Genomic DNA, 14999 nt, shown 5'->3' with positions numbered 1-14999 from the left:
CACATAAAGAGAAAGAAAATATTCTTAAAGATTGTCCTTTTAACTGTACCATGTACTCATTTATTTTAGATTGACATCCCAGGAAAAGCAAAAGATTGTTTTGTTTTGTTTAATTGTATTCAAATTGCATATCATCATTCCAGTTGGGGCAGTTTTATTAGATTTTTCACTTACTATTCCATTGAGATATTACTAGTTATTATTACTAGATATTACTAGGTATAACATAATGCCAAAACAATGTACACCAAGTTAGTCAACTAGATTATAACTCAGTGGCAAATAATAGCTTTGGGCAGAAAACTTCCAGTTTCACAGCACTACATAGCGTTCTGCTTGCCTTGGTTTTTGCTTATTTTTATACTCCATTTGTTTCTCTACCTTTCTGTTACATTCTAACCATATTCTTGAATTTGAATAGTAAATGTTTCTCTGGAAAGTCAAGTCTACCTTTGATCTACTGATATTTTAATTTTATTTTGTATTTCACATTTTTTTCCTAAGCCTGTTATTGTAGTTGTTTGTCTTACTGTTGTTGAGGTAAGGTCTTACTGGCCTCTTTATCTTGAAGCTATTCATCTGCCTCAGCACCCCTCCCCCAAAACCTGGGATTATGGATTATAAACACACACTACCACACCTGACTCTTTTCTAATAATTTATACTCCCAAAATATATGTAGGTAAAGATAATCAAGAGTATATACCTTGTGATCCTAGTAGTACATAATTCACTGATCCAACAAAGTTTTCACTATTGCATCCCATTTTTTTGAAAACTAGCCAGGAGGTGGTGTGCACACTGCTAATCCCAGCACTCAGGAGGCAGAGGCAAGCATATTTCAGAGTTCAAGGCCAACCTGGTCTACAAAGTGAGAGAAAGATGGCCAGGTCTACACAGAGAAACCCTGTGGGGAAGGGGCAGTAGGCTTCTGTAAATTAATGAAACCTCTAAGCATCAAATATCTTCTTCCAAGGTAATGATAAGAAGCCTGCATCCATGCTCTCAAATAGGTGCATGCCTTTAGTCCAGCACTTGTGGTTGGACATGTGATGGGATTAGCACTCAGGAGGCATAGGCAGGCTGATCTCTGAGTTCAAGGCCAGCCTGGTCTACATAGCAAATTGTGAGCCAACCAGGGCTATACAGTCAGTGAATATTTTTGTTTATTAAAAATAAATGAATAGTCTTTTGATAAATTAAAAATAAAAGAATTGTCTTCCAGGCAGGATATGGTAGCACATTCCTCTAATCCCAACACTTGCTAAATACAGACAAAAAAAAATCAGAAGTTCAAGACTAGCTTAGCTTAGTTCATTGTCTATATAGCAAGTTTGAAGCCAGCTTGTGTTACATGAGACTCTGTCTCCAGAAAGTAAAAACAATTTGACCCCACAGCTCTTAAGTTTCAAACACTTTGATTCCCTCATCCCCTAAAATGTCCTTTTAAACAATAATTGTTGATCATAAAGTAAGTAAACACAGTAATCTTTAGAATATATAATAAAAGCTGGCTCAAATATGTCAAATAGTAATAAGCATACGCCTATGGAGCTAACCTGCTTGGCTTCTCTGAGCTGTTTCATCTAGGTAGATCAACATAGGGATTAACGTTAGACAAGTTATTTAAGCTCTGACCTCAGAGTCCTTTACTGTATCATGCTGTAAAAATAAGTATAATGCTTCATTTGATGGTGAATAAATTAATAAATACAAAGTAGTTAAAAGAAGATAGTTGATTTTACATGTTCATATGTGCAGGTTCTGTGTCTGTAGATTTACCCAGCCTAGCATCAAAATTTTCAAGAGAAGGGAGCTTAATCCTATAATCCAAGAGTCAGGAGGCTGAAGCAGGATGATTAATTGCTGTGGATTAAAAGCTATCCTGGCCTCCATAGTAAGTTCAGTCAAATCCAACCTGCAATATCTAGAAAAAAACTATCAACAATTTGAGAAACAAAGACAGGGAGATCTCTGAGTTGATGACCAGCCAGGTCTACACAAGTTCTAGAACAACTAGGGTTACATAGACCCTGTTATTTATAGATAGATAGATAGATAGATAGATAGATAGATAGATAGATAGATAGATAGATAGATAGATAGACCCTGTTATTTATAGATAGATAGATACATACATACATACATAAATACATACATACATACATACATTTATACATATATACATGCAGAGAGAGAATTTAAAAAAAAAATTTGTCATACCAACAAAAGTCAGAGGAAAACAATTGGGTCTAAACAGAATATATACACAGACCTTTTCTTCTCATTCCTTAAAAAGAAAATAAAAAGTTATACAGTATAACGTATATTTAAACATTTACATTGCATTAGTGTTATAAATTATTAGAAAAGATTAAAATATAAGGAAGGCTACTGTATAAGTTATATTAAGTCAGTGCCATTTCTCTAAAGGATTTGGATGTCAAATTTGGATGTGGAGGGCAGGAAGCCTGGAACTTATTCCCCTTCTAAGAGTTAATACTGCCTTTCTGTTACTTTCATTATCATGGGAAAACATTGCCCCATTTGTCATTTATATTTAAGATTACATTGGTTCCAAGTAGTATTGGTTTAATTACAATAAAGTTTTATTGTTAAAATGAGAAAAGAAGAGTAAGAGCCAAATAGTGAATTACAAGGCTTGAATTATAAATTCAAATTATAAATTTTAAATTTGAAGATAAAATATATATCAAAAAACAACTTTTTAGTAAAATGTTATGTTACATTAAGTAAAGTCGTTTGCTTAGAATAAATTGGTTCATATGAGCAATGCACATTTGTTTTATAGTATAGAAAACTTAAGGGTAGTTTTTTGACATATGATAGGAATGAACTATAGCTATTATGCTAGCCAACTACATGTTTTTATAGTTTCATTAATAGTAAGTCTGTTTATTTACATTGTATACTTTGATGCTAAAGTGACAAAGTTACAACAATAATGCCCATAAAGCCTAAAACATTTACTCTCTCTGGCTCATTACAGTAAAGTGTGCTGACCCCTGGTATATATTCAGAAAAGATATTTCAGCACAGAGGGTCCATGATAATGATTCATTTTATATGAAATTATTTATGAATAAGTTTATATATTCCCCAAGTATGAAAAACAACAGCTTCACATTATATTCTAGTGTTGCATCCAACCACGTTCATAATACATTTGTAAAGTCTTAGGATTGTCAGTTATAGATGATTGCTGATAGAAGCTACAGGTATTCAGTGACAGCATTCTTGTAATCATTCTTGTTTCTTAAGCTAGGTGTGTAGCTCAATGGCATATCCTTAGCACACACCTAGATTCTATTTCCAGCACCGCCAAAAGTGTAGACCAAGTTAGACTAGAAGTTAAACAGCTTCACCTGTTGCTACCTCCTGAGAACTGGGCTTAAAGGTGTGTGGTGTGTACCACGATGTGTAGCCTCAGTGTATGTATTAATTAGCATTTAAACTTCAACCTGTTACCTTGCTAGTTTTCTTTTACATCCCAAACTTTATTTTTTTTCTGTTAGATTGGGCAACAGTATACAGTTTATTATTTCCACCTTATCATTTAAAGATGTTTACACTATTTTGCCTACCTCTGAAAATGTGCTTTAAAAAATCTTCAATTGAAATGGTAAATTTACTTGAGGAAACTTTGTTCTGACTAGCACTATATGTATTCAAGGTAAAGCACTTTAACTGAAAAAAAAAATGGTTTTTTTTTCCCTCTTTTTAGCCTACAACTGGAGTTTTGTATAAAGAAGATAATTACATCATAATGACAACTGCACATAAAGAAAAATACAAATGTATACTTCCTCTTGTGACAAGTGGGGATGAGGTATATTTTTATACATATATTGCTGATCTCTCTCACTAAAGATGTGTTTTACAACCTTATGCTCATACACCTTAAACATAAGTAACAAAATTCTCAACACCCTTATAGCAAAAAAATATTAATCTCTTACTATTGCTTTCTTTGATTTGGGAATTTATTTTGGAAAGATAAGCAACCAGGCAAGTGTGGTGTTCACACCTGTAATCAGAAGGATTATCATGAGTTTAAGGCCAGACTGGACACGTTGTGAGACCTTGTCTCACATTACAAAAGGGAGTGCAGAAGCTTTAGTTATTCATGTTTTGAATAAAAAGCTAACTCTGCTTGTTTTTCTTTGTGAAAATGATAGTAAAACACAGTATAGCTTTCAATGTAAGCATAGTGCTTTCATAAAGAATTTTTTATAATAAATAATTCTAGGTACTTTATACTTTCTCACTACCTTAGCTCATGCCCTTTTCTTTCTCCTAAAAATGACCTATCTCCTCTTATCCATCCTTCAAGGCAATGACTTGTTTCATGATGAGACAGGAGAGGCAGCTTAGTAAAGTGGAAAGGACAGCAGCCTAGAACCAGGAGACTGAAGTACAGGCTACAGTTAGCTGTGCATCTCTGGACCAGTTAGAAACTCAATTCCTCTACTCAATGAATTTATTAAGCCAACTTACATTTTCATGGTCTGTAAAGTAGAAATATTAAACTCAGGGCTTTTCTTAAGTTTTTTTCATATTTGAAATCTGTCCAAGGCAGCTATTCCATGCTGTTTTAAACCCCCTTAAAACAAAATTCACCCACATACATAGCCACAGATGTGGCTCAAGTCTGAAGTATAAATATGAAGGAAACTGAAAAGCACCTTTCCACAACAGAACCATTCTAACACTTTCATAGCTAGAATTTGGGGAGAATGTGGGTAATTAAAAATTCTGAAATAAGTCTACAAGGATTGTTCAGAAAACTGATACTTAATAACCTTTTTTAAAAGAAACTGGAAATAGCTTCTCAGCCTTTTGGCTAAGATCAAGTGTAAAAAGAGATTGGAATGCTATAGATGGCTTTTCTGTGGCTTCATACTTTATACTTCAATTCATTTGAAAGAACTAACACCCCATAGGTTCTTGTTAAAGTTGTTAACTCTTTTTCTCTTTTATTTCCAAGCATTAGTGATGTAACCATTGACTTAATACCCAACAGCAGAGTTGGATGAAGTTCTAGGAAAACTGTATGTTAAGCTTATTTTTTTCTAGGAAGAAGAAAAGGATTACAAAGGCCCCAGTCCAAGAGAACTTTTGGAACCACTATTTAAACAGAGCAGTTGTTCCTACAGAGTAAGTATTTTCTGTGCATTTGAAAGTAAGTCTCTATCAGCCAGTAGATGCTTAAAATGGCTTTTCTTCCTTTATTAGGGTATGTCACATTTTAAGTTAGGCACAAATCTTATTGCTTAATAGTATGTTGTTCATTTAAATTCTTATATAGTACACCAATATCAAAGTATCAGTTACTGAACTACTTTGAATGTTGTGGTGTTCAAAGGAAAGCTTTCTTGAATTTCTTGAATAGAATTATAAAATGCTAATCACTATTTTTAAGCTATGTAGAAAATTAGTCAGATAATTATTATAGACCCAAATACATACTATATCTATTTCTGACTTAATCTTCATACAGAAACCACATATACTTAACAAGTTTTGCATTTCGTATGGCATAATTATGTGTCACTTCATAAAAATTTATTCCAGATTTCAGAAAGAATCTGATCAGCTGCTTAAAAGTTCAGGCAAAATTCAAATGATTTATATTGTGTGTTTAAAAACACATCTGTCTTTTTAGATTGAATCTTACTGGACATATGAAATATGTCATGGGAAGCATGTTCGACAGTACCATGAAGAAAAAGAAACTGGCCAAGTATGTTTTTCTTTAAATATAAAACATAAAATGAGAAATTTCATAATGATATTGATAATTTTTTAAGTTGTAGCAAATGAAATATATTTATAAAATACTGTGTTTTTTTTTAATGTAGAAAGTAAATATTCATGAATACTACCTTGGGAATATGTTGGCTAAGAATCTTCTGTATGAAAAAGGTTAGTCTCTACAATGATGATAGTACTACTGGGTTTTGGTTTAACATTTAAATTGAAACTAAAATTTAAGTCCAGGCATGGTAGGACAGGACTGTAATCCTAGCATTTAGAAGGTAGAAGCAGTAGAAAAAGGAATTCAAGGCCATTTGCTTTACATAGCAAGGCGTATATGCTTAGACAACATGAGACTGACGCAGAGAAAGAAAGAAAAGAAAATATGGTTTTGGATATTATGTGATTTTCTTTTTTAAATTTTATTATTATTACAGTTTTATTTAAGGTATATGCCACTGCACGCATAAAGGAGTTACAGGGAAACTTGTGGGAATCAATTCTCTCCACCATGTCATTCCTGGGAACCACACTCAGATCCTTCATAGAAAGCCATTTTGGGAATACTAACTTTAATGATAGCAGGACAGACCAAAGGAAAGGCTGTATAAAGACCTAGCACATATGAGGCCCTGACTCCAATACCTAACAACCCACCCTGAAGCAGAAATCTTGTGGTATTCGCACATTCTTTAAAAATAACTTTAATGTTTCAAAACTGATTTAAAAATACAGTTATTTTTGTTGTCTAGATGTGATTGTTCACAATGTATGATTATCTTTCTCTTGCATTGTTTCCACAGAACGAGAAGCAAAAGAAAAAGAAAAGTCAAATGAGGCAAGTGATGTGTTAAATTTTCACACTTCATTGTTAGATATGACCTTAGTGACAAAAGCTAAATATATGTTCCTTGTAGAATGCCACAAGGAAGTAAGACAGATAAATTTCAAAATTGATGACAGCCGGGTTTTCTATGTAAAGATACATCACCAACTGGGCATGATGGCTCACACATTTAATTCTAGAATTCAGGAAGCAGAGGCAGGCAAATTTCTGTGAGCCCAGGCCATCTTGTGACCATCTTGAGACCCCGTCTCAAAAAATAAATTATGTTGTAATCCTATTTTTAAATAATACATAGGTAAATTCTCAGCTGACACTGGTGATACAGGGCTGTCATCCCAGCTTCTTGGAAGACTGAAGCAGGAGGGTCACAAGTTCAAGGACTTCCTAGACTGTTTACCTTCCACATAGCAGAAGGAGAGGACCAGATCCTGAGAGTTGTCCTCTGACTTCCACATATACATAGAGCTGCATGTGCACATATATGCAAGTATGTAAATGTGATATCAAAACAAGGAATGTGTTTTAAACAAGGAAGAGTGAAGCCATAGCCCAGAAGTAGAACAGAGTCTAGCATATGTGACACCCTAAGCTCAATGTCCATTTATGTGTCTGTGAAGGATGCTAAGATATCAGGCCATCATTTCAGTACATGATGGTGTTGCTTTCTATGTAGCATTGGAAACCGTGGTAATAAGAGCATTTTTTAATCATGTGTTCCTCATCTCTTATGACTAACAGATAAACTGCACATGTAAATAGTAATCTACCACCTACATAGGCTATACAAATAGAGGCTAAGAATAGGAACTATCTTTTACCTCTGCCCAGTGCAAAGCTGCTATGCATATGTGTAGTGAAGGTACTTCATATATGTCCATCAAATGATGGTTCAGAGTAGTATTGTGTAAAAGGGCAATTCATGTAGGTCAAAGGATGCTGCTTTCTTTCTTTCTTTTTTCTTCCTTCTTTCTTTAACTATCAGCCCTACTTGAAAATCAGCTTTAAAACTTGAGGAATATAAAATATAAACAAAGATCACTACAAGTTTAGTGAAAAAGGAGCTTAGCAGCCCAGTATAGTACATTTTTTCATTAGCTTAGTTACTGAGAATAACTCAGATTAATCATGTGTTTGTACTCTTCACTTAAATGTACATTGACTTAACATTTTAATTTTAGTTTGTTCTATCCCTAATACATATATATAAAATCCCTAAATACATATTTGCTCAACTAAAAACTTAACAATCAGAATGTTAGGGTTGACTTAAAAGAAAGTACAGAAATTTTTCTCTTGTGTTTACAAAGAAAATGTAATTTTCTTTTAAAATAAATGTTTTCCCCCATCCTCAAACACAACTCAAATTTCTAATAAAAGGTCTGTCTTACACTTTTTTTTAAAGATTCCAACTAAAAACATTGAAGGTCAGATGACACCCTACTATCCTGTGGGAATGGGAAATGGTACACCTTGTAGTCTGAAACAAAATCGACCCAGATCAAGTATTGTGATGTACATATGCCATCCTGAGTCTAAGCATGAAATCCTTTCAGTAGCTGAAGTTACAACTTGTGAATATGAAGTTGTCATTTTGACACCACTCTTGTGCAGTCATCCTAAATACAAGTAAGATGTTCATTCAGTATTCTAAACATACAATACACGTGTGCTTTAAAGCATTCATATTCAGCCTGAATGTTTTTTTCGTACTGATTAGGTTCCGAGCCTCTCCTGTGAATGACATATTCTGTCAATCACTGCCAGGATCTCCATTTAAACCCCTCACACTAAGACAGTTGGAGCAGCAGGAAGAGATACTGAGGGTGCCATTTAGGAGAAATAAAGAGGTATGAGAGTTAACTATACTTCCTCAGTGTTGCATTTTCCATGTTTTAGAACCTGTACCACGAATATGTTAAGTATTTCTGTAGCATTATAGTAGCAATTTATTTTATTAACTTCAAATTTTGAATTCTAATTATTTGAATAATATCAACTCTTTATATTTCTCAGAATTTCTTACCATTTTTTTCTTTAATTAATTTACTTACTTTACGTCCCTGGCACTATCTGCCCTCCCTCTCTCTGCCCAGCCCTTCCACCTCCCAAGCACTAGAATCATAAGTGTGTACAGCTTCTCAGTGAAGGATTCAGGGTTACTTCTGAATGAAGGATTTAGCAGGATGATGAGGCTTAAAGGGGGTAATATAGGGGGTTAGGTGAGTGTGGCTAGGCGGGGAAGGTGTCCAGGCGGGCCCTTGCCTGGGCACCTCTGCCCCTGAGGGACCACACACACACACAGACATGGTATAGAATAGAGTTTATTCAGAATAGGGGATGGGAGTTAGTGGTAGAGAGAGAGAGAGAGAGAGAGAGAGAGAGAGAGAGAGAGTGAGTGTGGAGGCTGGCCATGACCACGTGGAGGGGGGGGGAAGAGCCCCAGGGGCAGAGAGGTGAGAGTATGTGGGAGAGCGGTGAGCAAAGAGAGAGAGGAGGGGCAAGTAGCCCCTCTTATAGTGGGCTAGATCTCTGGGGCGGGGCATACCTGGCCATTGCCAGGTAGGTGTGGGGTGGAGCTTAGACAAAACCCCAACAGTCCCCAATGTTTGGTTAATTAATAAAAGAAAAAGAAAAAAGAAGTGACGGCGCATATGGCGAAGCAGGAATAGGGTCGTTGTTGAGATCTGACTGCTTCATGCTGACATTGGGGCGGTGTGTCTCTGGAGAACCTAGAGAAAGGGGTATGGGGGGGGGGGGTGATTGTCCAGTCTCAGGAGGACTGTCTGCTTCTTTGCTGTCCAGGATTTGTAGAGCCATTTGAAGATAGGTCAGAGAACAGGTCCAGTAGAAGCTGTCTGCGTCTGGAGAAGCTGAGAGGAGATTGGAGCATCTGAAGGTTGCTTCTCTGGAGCTCTCCTGGATATGGCAAGGGCCTGGACTTAACAAGATGTTGGAACACATTAGTATAGTTAGGGAATAAGACTAAGTACATTTGGGAGAAAGGAAAATTTTCTTAAGATGTACAATTGAAACCCAGAGGAATCCCACCCTTTGGAAAGGTAGTAAAGTGGGTACTTGGGCAGATGTACTTATCTGGATGGAGCCTACTTTGGTCCATGAGCAGTAGATTTGGGTAGGTTTCCTGTAGCTAACAAGTTTATTAAAGAGATAACAACATGAGTTAACCACACGAACAGTCTTTAAGATGAACCTTTGTGGATCAGAAGGAATAGAATTGAAGGTTGGGAAAGTGACAGAGCAAGGAGAGGAAATATGAAGCATTTAATGGAAACAGAGTTTAGGTAAGGAGATAACTGTCTAGCTGTCAATGTAGTCAGAAGTCTGAGGAATAAACAATAACTTAGCAGTTATATTATTAAAGAATGACAGATTCCAGTAGCCAGCAGTTCTTTGTGGTCTCTGGTCTCCATGGCGACCTTGGCTGTCAGTCTGGCTTTGCCGCTGCTGAGTTCCACCTGGAAAGAGGGAGGGAACAGAACTGCAGCGTCCTGCGGGGAAACGCAGGAAGTGCAGAGACTATTGCTCTGACTAGTGGTGGGGGTTAAGACTTACCCATTGATGGAAGAGGCTTAATATCCCATGGTGTTTTTCGTTTCCAGGCCCAACGCACCAATGAAGGATTCAGGGTTACTTCTGAATGAAGGATTTAGCAGGATGATGAGGCTCAAAGGGGGTAATATAGGGGGTTAGGTGAGTGTGGCTAGGCGGGGAAGGTGTCCAGGCGGGCCCTTGCCTGGGCACCTCTGCCCCTGAGGGACCACACACACACACAGATGTGGTATAGAATAGAGTTTATTCAGAATACGGGATGGGAGTTAGTGGGAGAGAGAGAGAGAGAGAGAGAGAGAGAGAGAGAGAGAGAGAGAGAGAGAGAGAGAGAGAGAGAGAGAGGAGGCCGGCCATGACCACGTGGGGGGGGGAGAGCCCCAGGGGCAGAGAGGTGAGAGTATGTGGGAGAGCGGTGAGCAAAGAGAGAGAGGAGGGGCAAGTAGCCCCTCTTATAGTGGGCCAGATCTCTGGGGCGGGGCATACCTGGCCATTGCCAGGTAGGTGTGGGGTGGAGCTTAGACAAAACCCCAACACTCAGCTGTTTTGAATAAAGTTTACTGAAAGGTCCATGCTCGCCATGGCTTTCCTGCTTTTGAATGTACTGTATTTCTTTTCATATTGTACTATGGTCGCCCTTCTTTTCACTCCATAATTGTTACTTATATTTGAAGACATGATCCCAGTGCCCTTATTTTGGAGTCAGGATAATTATCCTAGAAAGAGAATTGTTCTCCCTCTCGTTCTCCCTGTCCCTGTCCTTCATACACACACACACACACACACACACACACACACACACATCCCTACCTGCAAGACAACATCCAGACCTCTTAGCTAGTTTCCCAGCATAAAAATGATCCCTTTAGTGTCCCTTAATGGATCTTTTCTTCAAATCCTTATGAACATACACACAGACACAAAGCATATACCTAAGTCACAATTGGATATACAAATGTTATAAATTATTCACCTTTCAAGGGTTGATACCAGTTTTCTTTTGGTAAAGTCTTCATATCTCAATTCTTCATCAAAGTCCTTTCCATCTACCCTTCCTTTACAAGTCTATAGTTGTGAATTCCCTTATTACTTTGGATCTACTTGAGTAAATTTCAGGTTCCTCCAGAGCAACAGCCACTAGAGCTACATTTAAGTAATTACAACTGATGACACTCTTCACTCCCTGCCGACTCCTTTTCACCCTACTTGTTACCTTAGCTTTGCCCTTAAGGGCTTCTACAAAACTAAATGTAAGGATGAAAAGCTTAGGAAGTCCCAAAGTGCTTGACAAAAGGAAGACAAATGCATACAATGGAAATTTTCGCTATGTGTGCTAGAGGATTATTATGCCTGGTACTTGACAGTAAAGCTAACATTTTCTAGACTTTTCACTATTGTCACAAAGTTCCCCTTTATTAAAACATTAAAATTAAGTGGAGAAAAAACTTTTCTAAATTTATGTTTTATTTTAAAATAATAACAAACTAACTGGAAAACATGTGATGAAACTCATAAACTGTCTGCTTAATTTTAGGAAGATTTGCAATCTGCTAAAGAAGAGAGATTTCCAGCCATCCACAAACCTATTGCCGTTGGCTCTCAGCCAGTGCTCACTGTTGGAACAACCCACATTTCCAAGCTGACAGATGACCAGCTCATAAAGGAGTTCCTAAGCGGCTCTTACTGCTTTCATGGGGTAAGAAAGTGAAACTGTAATTTAAATTATCTTACAGCCTTACATGTGGGAGCATTGAACAAAAGTGCCTACAGAGAAATCACAGTTATCATGCCATCACAATGGACATTTCATTGTGTAGTCACATCCCCACCCCCATATATCTCTAGAGTCTCATCCACACCCATTAATTATATTCTCTCTACTCATAAAAGTTTGACATTTCTTATTGTAGTCTTGTATAATTTTGGTTAATGGTTAGAATGGGTATCAGTGATTTATTTCTCACTTTTTGGTCATGCAGCAATCAAGAGTTCAAACTTGAGCTTCATTTAAAAGGTAACATTTGTTCTGACTCTTAAGACCAGTGTAAATACACTCAAAGGTGGGGTGTTTGTTTGTTTGTTTGTTTGTTTTCTTGTTTTGTTTTGTTTTTTGAGACAGGGACTCACATATAGCCCTGGCTATCCTGAAACTCACTGCATAGACCAGGCTTTCATGTTTTGGTTTTGTCGTTTTCATTTTAAACCACACTATTGATTTTATAAATCATAAAAAATTATATATACTTCCCACTATCATATAGCATTGTTATATTAGTCTCCCTTCTCTGTTTATAACTTCATCTGTTTCTTTCCTTTAGGGTGTTGGTTGGTGGAAATATGAATTCTGCTATGGCAAACATGTACATCAATATCATGAGGTACATTACATGAATAGCAACATTACAGGTTGTTATTTGTTGTGTAGTACTGGAGCTCAAACCCAGGGCCTCCTGGATATGTCAGATGTTCTTAACATTGAACTGCATCACCATCCCTAGATTAAAGTTTTTAAAGTCTGTGATGGCTGGAGATTTGGCTCAGCAGTTTAGCATGTTTAGAGAACCCAAGTTTGATTCCTGGCACCCATTTAAGGCAACTCAGAACTGCCTGTTAACTCCAGTTCTAGGGAATCCAGTGCCTCTACCTCTACAGTTACCTGTACTCAAGTGTACAACATACACGTAGACACCTAATTAAAAAACAAATAACATTTCATTTAAAAATCTTCTGTGGAAAAAAAAAAGAAAGGCTTTAATACTACTTTTAATTGTGAAATGATTTTAATATGGAAATACTAACCAGAGTATTCCCAGTTTTTAGAAACTGGAAAACTAAGTATTAACTGATTTCAGTCATCTTGGAAGAACATTCCTTGTTAACTATCTGTATTCTTAAACTACCCTGAGCCTAGTAGATTAATAGGCTATTGAGGCTGTTCTAATTTAGAGTTATTCTTATAATTTAAGAAATGAATAGCATAGTACATTAATTATAGAATTAATCAAATTTGATAAATGTACCACCTTTCTCAGCTTAAAGAAAGTACTATTTCATCTTCTGTTTGTTTTTTTGTTTATTTAATTGTTTGTTTTGAGATAGAGTCTCTAACCCAAGCTATCTACAAACTCGCTCTATTGCTAGGAAAGGCATTGAACATCTGACCCTCCTGCCTCTACCTACTGAGTACTAGAATTGCATGCATACCCTAATATACTGCCTTTTTTTAATGGTGCTAGGTGTCAAACTCAGGTCTTTCTACATGATAGGCATGCACTCAATGAACTGAGCTGCATCCCCAATCCACTATGGAAGTATTTTAATGTGCCTTTTAAATAGTTACATTAGTCTACTTTTTCAGAGTTTTGTTGTTATTACTTGGTTTGGGTTGGGTTAGGTTGAAGGTTTTAATTTTTATTTTTTATTGTTTTGGGTTTGTTTAGTTTGGGGGCATTTCCTTAGTTCGGGTTTTAGGGGTTGATTGGTTGGTTGGTTGGTTGGTTGGTTGGTTGGTTGGTTGAGACTGGGTCTTATTAACTCAGACTGTCTTGATTACTCAACCCCCCCTTAGTATTGGAGTTACAGATATGCACACTGAAAGAAAAAAAATGCCTTCCATAAAGTTAATACAGCTATTTCTTAATAGTATAGGACATTAATTATATAGTATATGAATGTATTAATGTATATATTACCATATAATTTACCAAATTTAAATTGTCCTAGGTCATGTAACCTATAACTTTCTAATGGATCTACTAGGTTATTAGTATTAGAATATAATATTCTAATACTATATATATGGATAATAATAGAATATAATATAAAGAATTAGTATATATTAGAAAGCAATATGCTAGGTACTAAGTACTTTAAATGTTAACTCATTTAATCCTCAAAACACCTTTCAGAAATCAGTCCTGTTATCCCAAATTTTAGGAACAAAAACAAGGGTTTTACATAGGCAATAAGACTGGAATTCAAACCCACACAGTCTTGCTCCCTATGTAGCTTCCTGCTACATTTGTGTTCTGATCCCTGTCTGGAAAGCAACAAATCTAGTTACGGGGGGTTGGGGGAGGGGGAAGTGGAGGAGAAGGAAGAGGAGGAAAGAAAGAAATGGTAATAGCTCTTTTCCTTTGGACAATAAAGTCTACTAGGGAAGTGACTGCATGTTTCACTTGCCGTTTAACAAGTTTTCTGTACTATTAATCAGAAGTATATCATTGCCTACTTGATTATCTGGCATAAAATATGAAGAACAACAAGGAATAAGAAGAGAAAGGGGGCAAGAGCTTACTTTTATAAGACAAAGTATAGTGTTTTGTTTTCTTTACTTTTAAAAAAACAATAAAGGCAGAATCAGGAAAAGATTCTATATGGTTTTCATATAGAAATGAGTGTGCCATCAAATGAACTGTGGAGACTGTAAAAGAGGTGAAGTGAAGATTAACTAAGATAAAGTATCTTAGTCCATTTTTGTACTGCTATAACAGCAATCTACAAACTGGATAACTTAATATTAAAAGAAACTAGATTTCACATTTCTAGAGGTTATCAAAGTGTCTGCCATCTGGTGAGGTCTTTCTTGTTCATCTAATGACACAAAGTGAGAGGAGAAAGGTCTGAGAACACTTTCATCTGTGTAGAGATGGTGTAGTCATTCATAGAGCTCACTGCTCTTCCACAGGACCAGGCTTCCATTTCCAGTATTACATGGTCACTTACAAGCATCTGTAACTCCTGTCCTAGTAAAATCCAACATCCTGTTCCGGTCACATGGACAGGCAGCAGGTATCCATACACTGCA

General features: G+C 36.5%; 1 protein-coding gene across 2 annotated transcripts in view; it reads left to right on the top strand.

Moving 5' to 3' along the window:
• Positions 1–14999, top strand: part of Erlec1 (endoplasmic reticulum lectin 1) — a 71528-nt gene that overhangs the window by 1302 nt on the left and 55227 nt on the right. Inside the window, exons 2-10 of one of the 2 annotated variants that reach the window (XM_052198393.1) lie at positions 3746–3850; positions 5098–5178; positions 5687–5764; positions 5883–5946; positions 6582–6616; positions 8028–8251; positions 8343–8472; positions 11727–11888; positions 12511–12570. In XM_052198393.1, the coding sequence (XP_052054353.1) occupies positions 3746–3850; positions 5098–5178; positions 5687–5764; positions 5883–5946; positions 6582–6616; positions 8028–8251; positions 8343–8472; positions 11727–11888; positions 12511–12570 (939 nt within the window). The remainder of the gene's footprint in view (positions 1–3745; positions 3851–5097; positions 5179–5686; positions 5765–5882; positions 5947–6581; positions 6617–8027; positions 8252–8342; positions 8473–11726; positions 11889–12510; positions 12571–14999) is intronic. The other variant, XM_052198394.1, reaches the window with a different exon arrangement.

The sequence above is a fragment of the Apodemus sylvaticus genome, chromosome 11, assembly GCF_947179515.1.
Source record: "Apodemus sylvaticus chromosome 11, mApoSyl1.1, whole genome shotgun sequence".
Taxonomy (NCBI): Eukaryota; Metazoa; Chordata; class Mammalia; order Rodentia; family Muridae; genus Apodemus; species Apodemus sylvaticus.
This window is presented reverse-complemented; position numbering and strand designations above follow the sequence as displayed.